Source organism: Armigeres subalbatus, chromosome 2 (genome assembly GCF_024139115.2).
Source record: "Armigeres subalbatus isolate Guangzhou_Male chromosome 2, GZ_Asu_2, whole genome shotgun sequence".
In the NCBI taxonomy this organism is placed as follows: domain Eukaryota; kingdom Metazoa; phylum Arthropoda; class Insecta; order Diptera; family Culicidae; genus Armigeres; species Armigeres subalbatus.
Genome location: NC_085140.1, coordinates 275,780,914 through 275,797,226, shown reverse-complemented (window position 1 = coordinate 275,797,226; position 16,313 = coordinate 275,780,914). Strand labels below are relative to the sequence as shown.

Genomic DNA, 16,313 nt, shown 5'->3' with positions numbered 1-16,313 from the left:
TGCCCAGCTCTTACACAGGTTTTGGTAGATTCTTATACAGAATTGTTAGAAAGTCTAACAACCGCCGGTTGTATACATACCAGTATATAAGAACAATGACAAATTATCGTTTTTTGCAAAATCATGGCATTTTATTTTAATATTGATACAAAATCGATTATTTGGAGAGTTTTCAGAAATTCAATTTCATAATAAAGAGTGGCGTGGAGGGTGGGTTTATTGATCCCTCTTTAGAAAATTGCTTGATAAAAGTAATAAAATTCGGCAGTGCACACAATCTTAGAATTTATAGAAATTTGATCTTTTTTCCATGAATTTAATTTAATAAATGAATTTTCAAGATTAAATTTGTAAAATTAGATTGCTTGTGAAACCCCGGATGGATGTCCCGTCAAGTTCAGTGTTTTTGCCAGAATTGACGAACTCCTTAGAGGAAAGCAATGGATGTACACGTTTAAATTGTAATATTCTTAGCATAAGTGACGATGGCAAAAATACTGATGTGGATGAAACTACGGAACTGATGCACTCGGAGAATAGCAATAATCTGAATATATCAAGTTTCCACAACGGAGAGGAACCTAATAGTAGTGAAGGAAATGACAAACTAACTTATGAGGATATTAGTGTTAATAACAATCAGTTACAAGCTCAATTGAATCATAACCAAAATAGTTCTTCGCAAAATTTGCATGCATCAAAAGAAATATCAATCTATTTTCAAAACTTTAATCGCATGCGAAGTGCTTCTAAAATTAAGGAAATACAAAATAATATTTTGAGCTGCTCTTATTCAATAATTCTAGCAAACGAGACAAGCTGGGATATGAGTGTAAGAAGTGAGGAACTTTTTGGTAACAGTTATAATGTCTTTAGAGATGACAGAGATTGCGAATGGTCCGAAAAGAAATCAGGTGGTGGTGTTCTGGTGGCATTTTCCACAAGTTATAATTCAGAAATCATTGCAGTAACGAAATTTAAAGAATTCGAGCACGTGTGGGTGAAAGTTCAAATGGCAAATGAGAATCATATTTTCGCTTCGGTATACTTTCCTCCAAACAGAGCCAATAAAGATCTATATGATAAGTTTTTTCTGTAGCTGATCAAATTTTGTCAGGCCAAACTCCTGGAACAAAAATTCACATTTTCGGTGATTTCAACCAACGCAATGTAGATTTCATACCAGATATTGATAATGAAAACATTTTGCTTCCAATAGTTGGAGAAAGTGAAATTCTGCACTTTATTTTGACAAAATCTCAAGCTTGGGACTTAATCAGGTCAACCATGTAAAAAATCAACAGAACTGTCATTTGGACCTATTGCTAACTAACATTTATGATGACTTTAGTGTGAACGAATCACTCACACCATTATGGAGAAATGAAGTGTTTCACACGGCAATCGAATACTCTTTGTTTTTACACGATGTTTCCCCACCTAATGACTATCAAATTGAGGAAGTTCTGGATTATCAAGCAGCTAATTACGAGAACATTAGAAATAAATTAAACATTATTGATTGGCAAACAACTTTGAGGAATCAAGATAATATCGAAAATGCTGCTAATTTATTCTACAGTAAATTGTTCAAAATAATAAAAGAAGAAGTTCCAGTTAAAAGACGTAGACGCTCTTTTTCTACAAAAGAACCAATTTGGTTCAATAGGCAAATAAAGAACTTAAAACATCGAAAGCAAAAAGCGCATAGAAATCACAAAAAATTAATAATTCAAGTAGTATGGAAAATTATTTGAACATTTGCGATCAACTTAATACGGCTATGCACACAGCATTTGATGAGTATAATGCAAAAACTGAAGCGGAAATTAAATCTTGTCCCAAAATATTTTTCCAATATGTAAACACCAAACTAAAGACTGAAAATTTTCCCTCAATAATGTACATAGACAGCAAAGTGGGTACTAATTCTGATGAGATTTGCAATTTGTTTGCTGAGTATTTCCGTGAAATTTACTCTGAACACTCAGAGGAGGACCGTGATCGCGCGTTTTTTGATTTCTATCCTGAGTTCTCAAACGATATAAGCGTCGACCAAATTAATGTTCTTGACATCTTGGACGCGTTAAAACAATTGGACGTAACCAAGAGTACCGGTCCAGATGGTGTTCCCCGTATTTTGAAAACTATGGCAGCTGAGCTCACTGCTCCTTTGTTTTGGCTTTTCAATATGTCACTAAAATCTGGAGAATTTCCTAAACCGTGGAAAACTTCCTTTCTGGTGCCGATTTTCAAGTCTGGCAAAATCCGACATCCGCAATTACCGCGGAATCGCTCTTCTCTCCACCATTCCAAAATTACTCGAAGCAATTGTCAATGAGAAAATATTCAACCAAATAAAAATAGGATCACTACAAGCCAGCACGGATTCTTTAAAGGTCGGTCGACAGCTGCGAACTTACTGGAATTTGTGAATTATTCTCTTGAAGCCATCGACAGAGGAAATCACGTTGATGTTTTATATACGGATTTTAGTAAAGCTTTCGATAGAGTAGATATACCAATGCTTCTCTTTAAACTGCAAAAATGGAATCCAGCCTGGACTCCTTAAATGGCTTGAAGCATATCTGACCAGTCGCAATCAAATAGTTAGGTTCAAAGGAAAGCAATCTGTAGCTATTCATTCCACATCGGGAGTCCCGCAAGGCTCTCATTTAGGTCCGCTATTGTTTATTTTGTTTGTAAACGACTTGTCCTTCATTCTAAAACATCTAAAAAGTATTGATTTACGCTGACGATATGAAACTTTTATTGAGATCAAAGACGCTGAAGACATGAACACATTCAAACACGAGATCCAGATATTTCATAACTGGTGTATAAAAAGTTTGTTACAGCTCAATATAAAGAAATGCAACTTAATTACTATAAGCAGAAAACGAAGTATTCCAAATATGACAATCACTTTAGGTAGCCAAAAGGTAACAAGATGTGATAGAGTTAGGGATCTTGGCATAATTATAGACTCTAAGCTTACGTTCATTGACCATTATAATACTATTATAGACAAAGCTAATAATATGTTAGGATTCATAAAGAGGTTTGGCTACAACTTCCACGATCCATACACTATAAAAACATTATATATTGCTTATGTCAGATCGATACTTGAATATTGCAGCATAATTTGGTCACCTTACACAGTCACGCATGACACAAGAATTGAGTCGGTACAAAAGCATTTTTTATTATATGCACTACGCAAGTTAGGGTGGACTCAACTTCCACTCCCGTCTTATAAAGCACGATGCATGCTAATTAGTATACAAACATTAAAGGAACGACGGGAATATGCGATGCCATCTTTCAATAATGATGTTATCTCGAACAAGGTCGACTCAGAGGCAATATTATCTAAATTAAATTTTATATCCCACAAAGACCTTTGCGAAATCGAACTTTATTTGCCTGTAGTAGTCATCGTACAAACTATGCGAAATTCGGACCCATAAATCAAATGATGGCTGCTTATAATAAACATTGGAATGCTATTGATTTCAATACATCTAAGACTAAATTGAAACAATACTTGCGTACTCAGTAAATGCTTGGTGTGTATAATTTTCATATCGGATAAAAGTGTTTAGTAATTTTAAGTAACGGAGAACTATATTATAAGACTAAATCTGTATCAAACGGTCTACAAACATGATTGACGACAATAAATAAAAAAGTTCTATTTCCGTACAGATTTGAATATAAATGATCGCAATATTTCTCTAGAATTCACGTTCGACTTGAGTCTGATCTTTCTGTCGAATGAGTGCTCCACCTGTTTTGTATTACATAACACCGCGACAGTATATCCCATTGCCAATCACAAATTCCACGCACAACAAATCCACCGAAAAATAAAAAAAATAACCTGTTCCCAAATTTCCCAACCACCACAAGTGGATTCCAAGTAACCGGGTTCGTGTTCTCACTTCCAGATGAAATTACTAGTATTAGTGCTGGCGTCACTGATCGCCATCTGCCTAGCCGAACCAAAGCCCGCCATCAACGAAGTCAAATCTAATCAGCCACAGCAGAAGCCGGGCCGGTTCCTCTCACTGCCAGTGCCGGAAAAATGCGCAAACCGTAAGTACTCATTTACACCTAAAATTAACCACTTTGCGACGTGTGGTTGATCAATATATGTTAATATGATGTTATGCGAAACTGGCTCTGACGACTGCTTGCGACATCTTGGAACAGGTCTTAGAACACATGTAGATAATTGGACCCCAGCTAGCTGTCTGCCAGGCGGGGTAGGGTAAACCCCAACCTGTGGAAACTATTTCGCTTTCAACAGATTCGCGTTCCATCGGCATACACTAATTCCAAGAGCAAACAGCATTTGATGATCTAAATGGCAAGCTTACCTACCACAAAAACAAGATTGCTCGAACCGGCTGAACGCACGGTGCGACACCCACGGAGAAAGATGCAAAGCACACCACGAATGTCTTCCCAGCATCGCGCAACGCGCCATGTGTGAATTACTACGCGGCGGGACCTTGAATTTTAATTCAACGATGTGCCATCCGATTCACCGGATTTGGCATCATGCATCTGCGTTAGACTGCCTCACCATGAAATATGAATAGGAAATTGTGCGTGCTTTGATGAATAAATCATATATTTCCTTAGGTTGTAACCTCGAATCATTGAGCGTCACAGCTGTGTCTTCACATAATGCAAGGTTTTGAAGCAACTTGTGATGTTGCAGCTTTGTTTGATGATGAAGGAATCACCGACAGTAGTGCACCAAATCACTGTTACAACCGTTTTATATTGTGATTTACGTTCTTGATTTTTTTAGTCAACCTTGAAATCCTGTTGAAAATGTGATTTTAATTTTCTAAACTGGCCTAATGCGCACATCATCATCAGCACGCCTCTTTTTTCGTCTTTAATCATCCCGTTTGGCTTCCCCCACGTATAGCGACCGTTGTTGTCGCGTATCGGGTTCTCAAGTTCACCTGAACGCATGTATGAGCTCATAGATGATGTTAGCCGGTAATCGACACAGGAGACTGGTTTTAGGTTCAAACGGGAATTCACCCCTCCGAAACCACACTACCGCATACCGTCATCGATGATGACTGTACAGTATGGCGTGTTTCTTCTTTATTGGTGCGAATTATCACACAGAAATTCCTATGATGGTCAGTCAAGTTCATCAATAGGATTCGATAACTCACTAATTGAGATGAGATAACAAGAATCTTAAACAATGACTTGTCGATCACGTAATACATACGATCCCGGATACTCATTCCATCTGAGAGTGTGCCCAGGATGGAGTTCCGTAGGCGGCAAGTCACGTGCATGAATTGCACGCTAGCTGGTGCTACTTTGCTGTGGCGTGAAGACATTTGCTTTGCTACGTTATATATCCGCTTCCATAGTCACTATGAATAGAGTCTGATGGATGCAATGACAATTTCAATCCAAGTGCAAGAACTTGTATGCGTATCAGATAAGCTTGGAAGTACCGGAAGTGGTGTTTTTGCTACATATTTTCTATCAAAGAACCTGCGGACAATTTCGGTTTATGTTATTTGTGTGTTGTACTATTGTTTATTAATTATAAAATTTTGAATTTACATAGTAAGTCCCGTTCCTTTGCAACAATCACACTTTTAATCACATCATAGAGTTTACTACACCCAACCAGCCAATGTTAGATTTTCTAACATTTCTGAATAAGAATCTACCAAAACCTGTTAAAGAACTAGGCATATGCGTAATTGTTAGATTCTTATACAAGTATTGTATAAGAATTTAACAATTTTGTAAGCTTTTCTAACAATATTTGTGTGAGAGCTTACATTTTTTGTATAAGAATCTAACAATTTCGCATATGCCCAGTTCTTATGCAGGTTTTGGTATATTTTTATGCAGAATTGTTAGAAAATCTAACAACCGCCGGCTGGGTGACATTGACATATACTTTGTGTATCCACAGATGAAAACAGTTCTGTCATTAATCAAATTGACTATTAAGTCTTCAATTACCCCTGCAAGCAAAGGCGGTGGATTGCCATTTTAGAGATGGCGAGTTCGATTCTTGGTCCGGCCTAGGATATTATCAGGTGGGAAACATTCTCGGTTCCCTAAGCATACTGTATCCATTGTACTAGCCACACAAGATATAAAATCATGCATTGGCGGGCATAGAAAGGCATTCAATTACTAACTATGGAAATGCTAATAGAATACTAAGCTGAAAAGCAGGCCATGTTCAGTTGGAATGTAAAGCCAAATAAGAAGAAGAAGAAGATTGCGCTTCATCTCTCAATGAATTATTGGCAGTGGCTGATTTTCTACCCGCCGCAGCCACATCCAGGCGCTATAGTATATGCACAAAATAGCCAGCAAGAGTTAACCGCCAGAAATTTGTATGGCGAAAGACATCTAACGCTGGTTTTCTCAAAATTAGGAACTTTTCATGAAAAACTATTTGGTACCGGTTATGAGCACCGAAAAAATTCTTTATATTGAATATATTTGTCGCACACATAAATTTTTGCAATTTGGCGACCCAAATATATGCAATTTGTACCCACACATAAATTCAATAACTGCATATTAGAGACCACACATACATTTTATTTGATTATAGATTATATTTGTACTTCGCGTGGAGAGTGGTTATGTGTGCACTAATTAGAATCATGAATTAAATTAATGGATTTTTGCCAATAAAAATGTGTGGAATTTTCGTAGTGAGGGATGGTGTCCGCTACTACGCCCACCAAATATTTTTTCGATTAAAGTGCTTAATTTTGAGAAATCGAACCTTAGATGCCTTTCGCCATACTGATTTCAGAAAGTTAACTCCTAGTGTGCCGCTGTAAGCACGCTCAAAGCAGTCGATTCATTGTTCAGTCATTTCAAGTGACCACGGTATACAGAAAACAAGGTAGTCTCGTTGGAAAAATGACACTTCGAATGTGACGCATATTTTATCGCCACATGTTGGAGTACAAAAGTAAGCATGCTGCGACCGTAGAGAATCGTCTCGGTCCAGCTTGTGCGAAGATAGCAGTGACGTCACATGTTTACATTCAAACTGAATGTTTACATACGTGATGAGCCTGCCTTGTTTTTTGCATTGGCGGGCATAGAAAGGCATTCAATTACTAACTATGGAAATGCTAATATAATACTAAGCTGAAAAGCAAGCCATGTTCAGTTGGAATGTAAAGCCAAATAAGAAGAAGAAGAAGATTGCGCTTCATCTCTCAATGAATTATTGGCAGTGGCTGATTTTCTACCCGCTGCAGCCACATCCAGGCGCTATAGTATATGCACAAAATAGCCAGCAAGAGTTAACCGCCAGAAATTTGTATGGCGAAAGACATCTAACGCTGGTTTTCTCAAAATTAGGAACATTTCATGAAAAACTATTTGGTACCGGTTATGAGGGATGGTGTCCGCTACTACGCCTACCAAATATTTTTTCGATTAAAGTGCTTAATTTTGAGAAATCGAACCTTAGATGCCTTTCGCCATACTGATTTCAGAAAGTTAACTCCTAGTGTGCCGCTGTAAGCACGCTCAAAGCAGTCGATTCATTGTTCAGTCATTTCAAGTGACCACGGTATACAGAAAACAAGGTAGTCTCGTTGGAAAAATGACACTTCGAATGTGACGCATATTTTATCGCCACATGTTGGAGTACAAAAGTAAGCATGCTGCGACCGTAGAGAATCGTCTCGGTCCAGCTTGTGCGAAGATAGCGGTGACGTCACATGTTTACATTCAAACTGAATGTTTACATACGTGATGAGCCTGCCTTGTTTTTTGTATGCCGTGCAAGTGACATTTGTCCCATGCTTGAGCAGCTGTCAAAATCACTTCAATAATTGAAGCAGAATGGTTGTGGTTGTAAAGTGATTACGTTAGACATCGTCTTTATCGCGCTTCCTTCGTTCGTTGTTTTTGGTGTGATTTTTCTGTGATAAAATCGGCATACCCGCGTCGCCAAATCCGTATACAAGGTTATTACGTTGTGGTGTATCACAAGAGCAGCGAATCAAAACCAAGAAGCTGTTTTTTGCAATTTATATCTGCCATCATCGTCATTCCCGCACAACTACATCACTCCGTCGCACTTTCATCGTCATCACTGCAGCTTGTAATTATTGTTTGCTTGTGACCTCTGAGTCTGACTAGCTGAACTGGCGATCGTGTAAAATAGAACATTGCGCTACCTGCATAAATGAGATCCGCGCGGAGGATATCGTCGTATCTTGCAAAGCATTTTGTACGAGTGGGTCCTACTTCCATGCGAAATGCGTAGGCTTATCATATGATGAAGGGTGCGCCTGTCTTCATTCAAACATATTTTGGATGTGCGATTCCTGTTCGCATTCAATTGAGTATGGTCGCATCAGAAAGCATTCGCCCGAAAAAGAGTCTCCGCCTAGAAAAGAACTCAACGAGCTGACTACGAAGGATGAAGTACAAAATTTGAAAGCCGAGGTTGCACGTATCAGTACAATTGTGACGCAACTAGCTTCTGAATCTACTCGTACTGCATCACGGAACCGTTCTACGCTTCAACAAGAAATGTCGGTTTCATCTCCTTTAGCATCTTTGTCGTTCACTTCATTGAGGAAAAAAGCCACAGATCAACCTATCGATACGATGACTGATTCGGATGTCCAACTATTTGTTTCCAACATAGAGAATGATGTATCGAGCAAGAGATAACATGTATGGTTTGTGAAGCAATTGGAGCCGAAAACGTTAAAACTGTGACTCGTTTGGTACCACCCTGGAGGAATATTTCAACGCTGGATTATGTCTCCTTCAAAGTTGTTGTGGATGCACAGTATCGTCAAAACGCATTATTTAATTCGAGCTGGCCAACTGGTGTGAGATGCAGGGAATTTAAAAATCAATCAATAAAAAATCACAAAATCATTTTCTTCCAGAATCTGTATCACTTGTACATATCTTCGGGTTTATCGTTGTAAGAATAGTTCTTGGCTTATATCTAAACAGTAACTCACTTGGGGATTTCCTAGTTACCGTACAAGGGGTACTGTTGTACCAAGCAAGTATTTCGTTCAATCTCTTAGTCAAAGTTTTCCTACCGCCCTGTTGTTCTAACAATCTCTTTTTCAAAAAGCTTTTTACTGTCTGAACTCCTCGTTCAGCGGCACCGTTTGATTGTGGATGATATACTGGACTCTTCATTATCTTAACATTAAGAGATTCCTAATGCCGCACAAACTCAAAAGAACTAAAGGGTGGTCCATTATCCGACACAATCTGCTCTGGTAACCCGACAAATTTGAAAAAATCATCCAACTGTTCATTAACTTTTTCTGCGTTCGTACCGTTCATTATCTTTGCTTCAATAAACTTAGTAAACGAATCTATGATTAATAGTACCATCTTGCCTTCAAACTCGAAAAAGTCTATATGGATTCTCTCCATAGGGTATGTACAACTTGGCCATTTAGAAACAACCTTTTCCTTCGGAACATTTCTTCTCTTATCACATATTTCACATTGTTTAAAGAACTCCTCAATGTCTGCTTGCATACCTTTCCACCAGAATAAACCTCTTCCTAGCATTTTTCCTCTGACAATGCCGTCATGATTGGTGTGTAACATCTTCAGTACAATTCTTTGAAATTTCTCTGGAATTACCTATCACCTATGGAACCTATCACCATAGAACAAACAATTATCTTGGCAACCCAAAGAATTACGTAAATTATAATAGTATTTTAGCCTATCCGGAATAATCTGCGGCCATTGAAACTGTACAAAATCATACACTTGTGATAGAACGTTATCCTTTGCTGTAAGATCCGCTACATCACTTGTCTTTAACGGTAGTTCTGGATATTGTTCTAAACTATTCATAGACGATTCATCAATCTCTGTGCCACCTAACACTGGTAATCTTGACAATGCATCTGCATGTGCCAATTTCCTACTTGGTCTGTATTCCCACTCATAATCGTACATGGACAAAATTACCGCCCACCGTTGAAGTCTAGACGCCGAAATTACCGATGTTCCTTTTCGTGGATGGTAGATTTCCTTCAACGCTTCACAATCTGACACAAGTTTGAAACGATGTCCATAAATGTATTTGTGGAATCGCTTTACTGCAAAAATTATAGCTAAAGCTTCCCGGTGAAGCTGTGAGTAATTTTTCTCTGCTGGCGATAACGTACACGAGGCAAAAATCACTGGTTTTTCCTCCCCATCTACAACATGGGATAACACAGCACCTACGCCATATGGGCTAGCATCGGCTGCTACCACAATCGGTTTGCTGGAGTCATAGAGTTGTAACAAATTATTCTTCACCATTAATTGCTTGCTTCTCACAAAACACTCTTCACACTCTCTATTCCAGCTGAACGGCACATCCTTTCGAAGTAATCTATACAGAACCCTTAATTCTGAGGAGATGTTTGGGATAAACTTCGAATAGTAGTTCAACAAACCTAGGTACGATTGCAGTTCACTGATATTTTTCGGAGCAGGTGCATTTACTATTGCATCTACCTTAGACTGATTCGGCCTGATTCCATCCTTACTGATAGTGTGACCCAAATAGTCCACTGACGTCACGAAAAACTTACACTTTTCTGTATTAATCTTCACGTTGAATCTACTCAAACGTTCTAGCACCTGATCTAATAATTTTCTACACTCGTCTAGCGTTCTTGCTCCTAACAGTGCATCATCCAGATATGTTACACAACCGTCTATGTCCCCTAGAATCTGATCCATGATGCTTTGGAAAATCGATGGAGCAGTTGCCACGCCAAAGGGCAATCGCAAATATTGGAAAAGTCCAATATGCGTATTGATGATAGTTAGGAACTGTTGTGAATTTTCCGAAACTTTCAACTGCTGATACGCGCCCCGGAGGTCAATCACACAAAAGAAATTACTGTTTCCCCAACTTCGCGAATATATCGTCGATTCTCGGTAATGGATAATATTCCGATCGCAAATAAGGATTGATAGTTACTTTACAATCAATGCACAGTCTCAAGCTGCCATTTGCCTTAGGCACCACAACTATGGGTGAAGCCCACTTACTGAAAACTACCTTCTTTAGAACATTTTCTTCGCACAATCTGTTCAATTCTGCTTCAATAGCTGGTCTTTGTTGATATGGAGGAGAATAAGCAGCATGGAAAATGGGTTGCACTTTATCTTCCATGATTATTTCTGCTTCAAAATCACGAATTGGACTGTTATCGTCACATATCACGTTAGGGAATTTCGATCGAATAGAATCTATCAGGGTACAATCCACACTATTCATACTCACGATACTTTCCTTGAACTTGCACCTCCATCCTGGCCAGAGAACATCCAACCACGTGCGCCCAAGCAGTGGTCTGAATGCTTTACCACTCTCAATCACCATCAGCGGTCCTCGTTGACTACTGGACACTTCAGCATTGAATCCCCCGATCACTTCCAAAATGAATTCCAGGCGATTTCTGGATAATAAATTTCATGGGATAAAAGAAATCTTGGAGAAATTTTGCAAAATTTCTTCTGTGTCTGAGAATGTCATGCAGGTACTCCCCCTAAGAAATTAGAAATTTTCCATAAAAAATCAATCAAATATAAAATTTCCATAAAGAATACAAAATTTCCCATTGAAAAATACAAAAAATATTTTGCTGCCTTAAGGAATTCCTTAATTCACCAGAATTTCCGGAAAAAATATCCAGAATTTCGGAAATCTTCAGAATTTCCAGAAGAATTGTTCATTATTGCTAGAGGAATTCACCAGGATTGCTGGAGGAATGCTTCAGAGTCTCCAGAGAAATTATTCTGAAGTCTCGGATGAATTCCACAAATTCATCAAGGAATACCTGGAGAATTTTATAAGAATTTCTGGAAAATTTCCAAGAAGACTTCTTCAGAATTGAGGAATTCTCTAGAATTTTTGAATGAGCAAATTGATATTATTCGGCGATACGCTGCTTGGCCAGAGAACAGAGAGTGGAAAAATCATAACGTCAGGTCGTCAGGTATTGATTTTTTTAATACAAAACTGTCATGTTTGAGAATCAATATCTCGTAAAGTCAGTTAAAGCTGGGAGCCAAAATTGACAGAAGACTTAATCGCCAGCAATCGTGATTGTGATGCTTAAACATGATCATTTTGTATGAAAATCGATGCCTGCCGTTGAATGAATATTAAAATGCAAGTTGTTTTTCTTGTTGCATCAAACTCATTCACGCTACACTACACCAAGGAAGTAGAAAGTACTTCATACAAATATGTTTTTGCTATGAGTAGATTGTCTCACCAAACATATTCCAATTGGCGGTGACTAGACAGAGATTATATAAAGCCATAGTGCACATTCGACTTAACAATCCATGTCATGTCATGAAAACGTGAGGAGAACAAAATATCATCTTAGCTTTTCCTTGTCAAAAAGGTCACAGCAAAGCAATTTCACCACTGAAGCAGCTCACGTATGCGCATATTAACCTTTCTCGCAAAAGGAAATATTCCACAGGCAGAAACCTACTGTCGCATATCGGCTAGCACTGTAGTGCCTTTTTCTGAATTGCGTGACACGAATGAAGAAGATAACCTTCCATGGCTATTCACTCGTTTTTTTTTTCAAAATCGGATACCTTGAAATCGGTGGACTCGTTTTTAGGTATACGTAAAATGCATGAAACGCGGGACCAAAAGTATCATAAAATTTAGTGCTAGGTTGACTGAACCTTATGCAAATTTGTAGCTCTTTAAAATCATATTCGCTGAAGTGACTCAACTCATCTTGCTCCGAGACATCTTTGCTTGCCTATTATCGAATCAATCAGATGTCGTCGGGCGGGCACCCCACCGACAAGCAGAAGACCTTCAAACGTTTGGTCACAGGACCAGGCAATGCCGTCGAATGGGGCAGGGCAACGTCCTTCCATCCACGACGGGCACTTTGGTCGTGTGGTAGTGTGTAGCGAATGACCTGCCAGCAAACCAATCGATACCAGCCGCAACAACACATACTCGACCATCAGCTATAGCCACCTTACCTCGTGTCATGTGGTCGACGACGGCGAAGTTCGGTATACGGCGCATAACGCATAAATTATGTCCGACCACCACTATCAGTGCCGATCGCGCTGCTGCTCTTGCTCCCCGATATGGAGACTGGACCGCGGTTTGACCTACGAAGGCAACCCGCTTATCTGCATGCCGCATACGAACGATGCATTCAAGTGTTGCGTCATCGCACCGCGCGCCGTCGTCGGACAGTGTGCTGCCTGATGAGCTTAAATTTAAACCTTTTGTTTTGGTTTGTTTGTTTTTGCACCTTCAACATGATAATTTTCATAAATCGCCTTTCGAGATGCGTAGATCGCGCCAGGTGAGAAGAGGCTCCCCTACCACTGCTGGCAGATGCATCTCGCTTGGTTGTTCGGTTGACGACGGACGAGTAACGTACCGTACGGCAAAAAGTCACCGCTGCTGGCAAACTCTGCAAATCTCATTAATAATTAATGAAGCACTTGAACTTTTCATCTTCCCTCGACAGCCCACGGGGCATATATGTATAGACATGAATGCAAAACTGTTTACTGGTTTCTGAAATGGATTTAGACTTGAAGCGATGACTCCGACTGGTTTGGACCCTTGTGAAACTTTTTGGAATGCGTTTTAACCTTTCTCGAGCGGCTTTCTGTGATTTTGAATTCAACTGCAATCCTACTTAAATTGATTCCATTCGCCAGGAAACATGTTTCTCCATAATATTTAGTGGTGCTCAGAGTGGTCTATATTAAATTAAGAAGAGGTATCAGTAGCTTTTTTTCTGCAGAACGCATCAACAAAATCACTTCAAAATCAGAAGAGTCACGAGAGCAGTGGAAACATAGCCAGATGCTTTTGATTGTTCTACAAAAATTAGATTAGATCCTCTCACATTTTAAGAAAAGAAAATAGTTGAGAAGTGGGTAAAATCGGAATGTCCTTTGAAACTGTTCCTCCCTACTGAGAACCTGAAGCGTGGAGACCTCACCATCAGTTAGCAAAAGTTTATATCAGCCGATGACTTTTGAATGACGAGCTACTGCAGCTGAAAGTCACTCGTGTACAGCCAAATGAATCGATTGATCTTCACTAGAACATCTCGTCGTGTATGTGTATGATTCTGTAAAAGCAGTCGACGGAGGATCGTCGGCCCATAACGCGTATGAATTATTGAATATAGACAACAACCAGTGAAGGACTATTGCTGTCGGGCATTACTTCGACGATCCTCCTCTACCCTCTCGATTCGGCAATCGACCATCAGCTGACGATGCGACTAACCGACTTGCCGCGATGAGACTTGCACATCATGTGCCACCTCTCTGCTGCGGTGATTGGGGACAAGTGCACACCTTCGGCAGCAACCACTGCTGTCTGCTGGCTGCTGATATCGGTTAGCCTCGAAAGGTCATAATTAATCTGACCCAGATGGCAGCAAAAGTGTAGAATCAAAATGAGAAGAAAAAAAACCTGTCCTACCCAACAACAGGTTACCGGAGCCAAGGGTGAAAGGATGATGCATTGGATTCCACTGAAGTTGCTCTCCGTCCCGTCTAGTATCGATATACATACTACTTGGCTCGTTGCTGTGTCGAAAGAACCTCCAACCGGTATTACTGCTATCTTACTATCCAACACAAAACGATCACATACGAATCGTGATCACCGTTGAAATCAAACGAAACAGGCAGCGACTTTGGTACGCTTTGAGCATTGCACTTAAAATTAGCGTTTGTTACGGTTCAATTTGAAGTAGCAGCAAAGGTCACCGGATTAGCGATCCCCAAGGTGTATCCACCAGTCAGTAGCGCTGCCTCTTTATACGGTCTAAAGTCACACATAGGTAGGTTCGTCCGTCCGTCAGCTGTTGTTTTGTTTGCGGCGGAGATCTTTTCAGATGCTTGAGCGTCGATTAGGCCCCCAACCGGAGTCTACATAGAAAACATAACAAACATGGCACATGCCTATTCATAGCGGTAAAATGCATAATTAAAGCGTGATTTGAATATTCGAACAAAGATCGCACACAGCCACGACCTTGATCTCGATTTGGACGCTGCAGTTATGCTCTCGGCTAATCTCGGCTTAGTTGTTCGGATTAGGTGCCGGTGCCATGGGAGGCAAGCGGAGGCATTCGGAGCTTATAATAGGACAGTCGATCTGCATAGAAATCGTGATTTAAATGACAGACGGAAGGTCAATAAGCTTTGACTTGGGAGTTGTTGTATTTTGTTAGCAACGGTTTTGTATCATTTATGATAATCTATATGTTTTGATTTTTTAAATCATTAAAATCTATAAATACCGTAAATACATACTGTTGTTGGAGTAAAATCAGCAGTGATTCAAATTGTTTGGGGCTGTCATTTTGAATATGAATCTGAAACAACCATTTTTCCAGCAGCTGTTCTAGATTAATGTTTTATAACAGTTGAGTTTCAAAAGCTTAAAACTGCACCCAACCGGAGATTGTTAGATTTTATAACAAATCTGTGTATGAAATGAACCTACAAAAAAACCTGTATAAGAAACGGGGCATATGAGAAAATGCTAGAACCTTTTATAAAAGTTGTAGGAGACCAAGCTTTTCTTACAGTATTTATTTGTGAGCTTACATTGATTGTATAAGAATCGCAAGAAATTCTTACAGAATTGTTAGAAAATCTAACAGTCGCTGGTTGGGTATGTTATCCTGCTCAGTTCTATTTCCTGCAGATTTGAACCACGAATGAATCACGAGATTCAAATATTTTTTATGGAAGCTTTATTTTATTAAATTGAAAAAAAAATCAAACATGAATAGAACATTGCTGAGACAACCAGTGAGTTTGTTTTATTTTGTTCTGAGTTCATCTGACTGTGTCGTCTGCATGAAAACGTAATACCCAGGGCCCATGTCATGTCCATCGAACTATTTATTTTTTTACGCGACGCAGATAATACACTATTTGAGCACTTTCTCAAAAAAAGCAGTAGTGTTAATACTGTTAGTTTTTCATTATATCTCCCAAATGAGTGTTATAATGGATTTTTTGCAATTCCTGATCATAATACTGTAATATCCCGATTTTATCACCCCCATGATGAATTTTGGGGTGATTAAATAGGAAATGTGTCAAATTCGGGAAAAAAGGTTTGACGTTCTTCCAGCATACGAACAACTTGACCAGCCCACCGTAGTCTGCCGTGTTGCGACGCTGGCAGATACCGTTATCCTGTTTACCGCCGAATTTTATTCCGCAGCACCTTA

The 16,313-nt window shown here is 39.3% G+C and overlaps 1 protein-coding gene across 2 annotated transcripts in view; it reads left to right on the top strand.

The window, feature by feature from the left end:
• LOC134212278 (uncharacterized) overlaps positions 1-16,313 on the top strand; it is a 60,794-nt gene that overhangs the window by 19,076 nt on the left and 25,405 nt on the right. For both annotated transcript variants that reach the window (XM_062689981.1, XM_062689982.1), the window contains exon 2: positions 3,954-4,101. In XM_062689981.1, the coding sequence (XP_062545965.1) occupies positions 3,954-4,101 (148 nt within the window). The remainder of the gene's footprint in view (positions 1-3,953; positions 4,102-16,313) is intronic.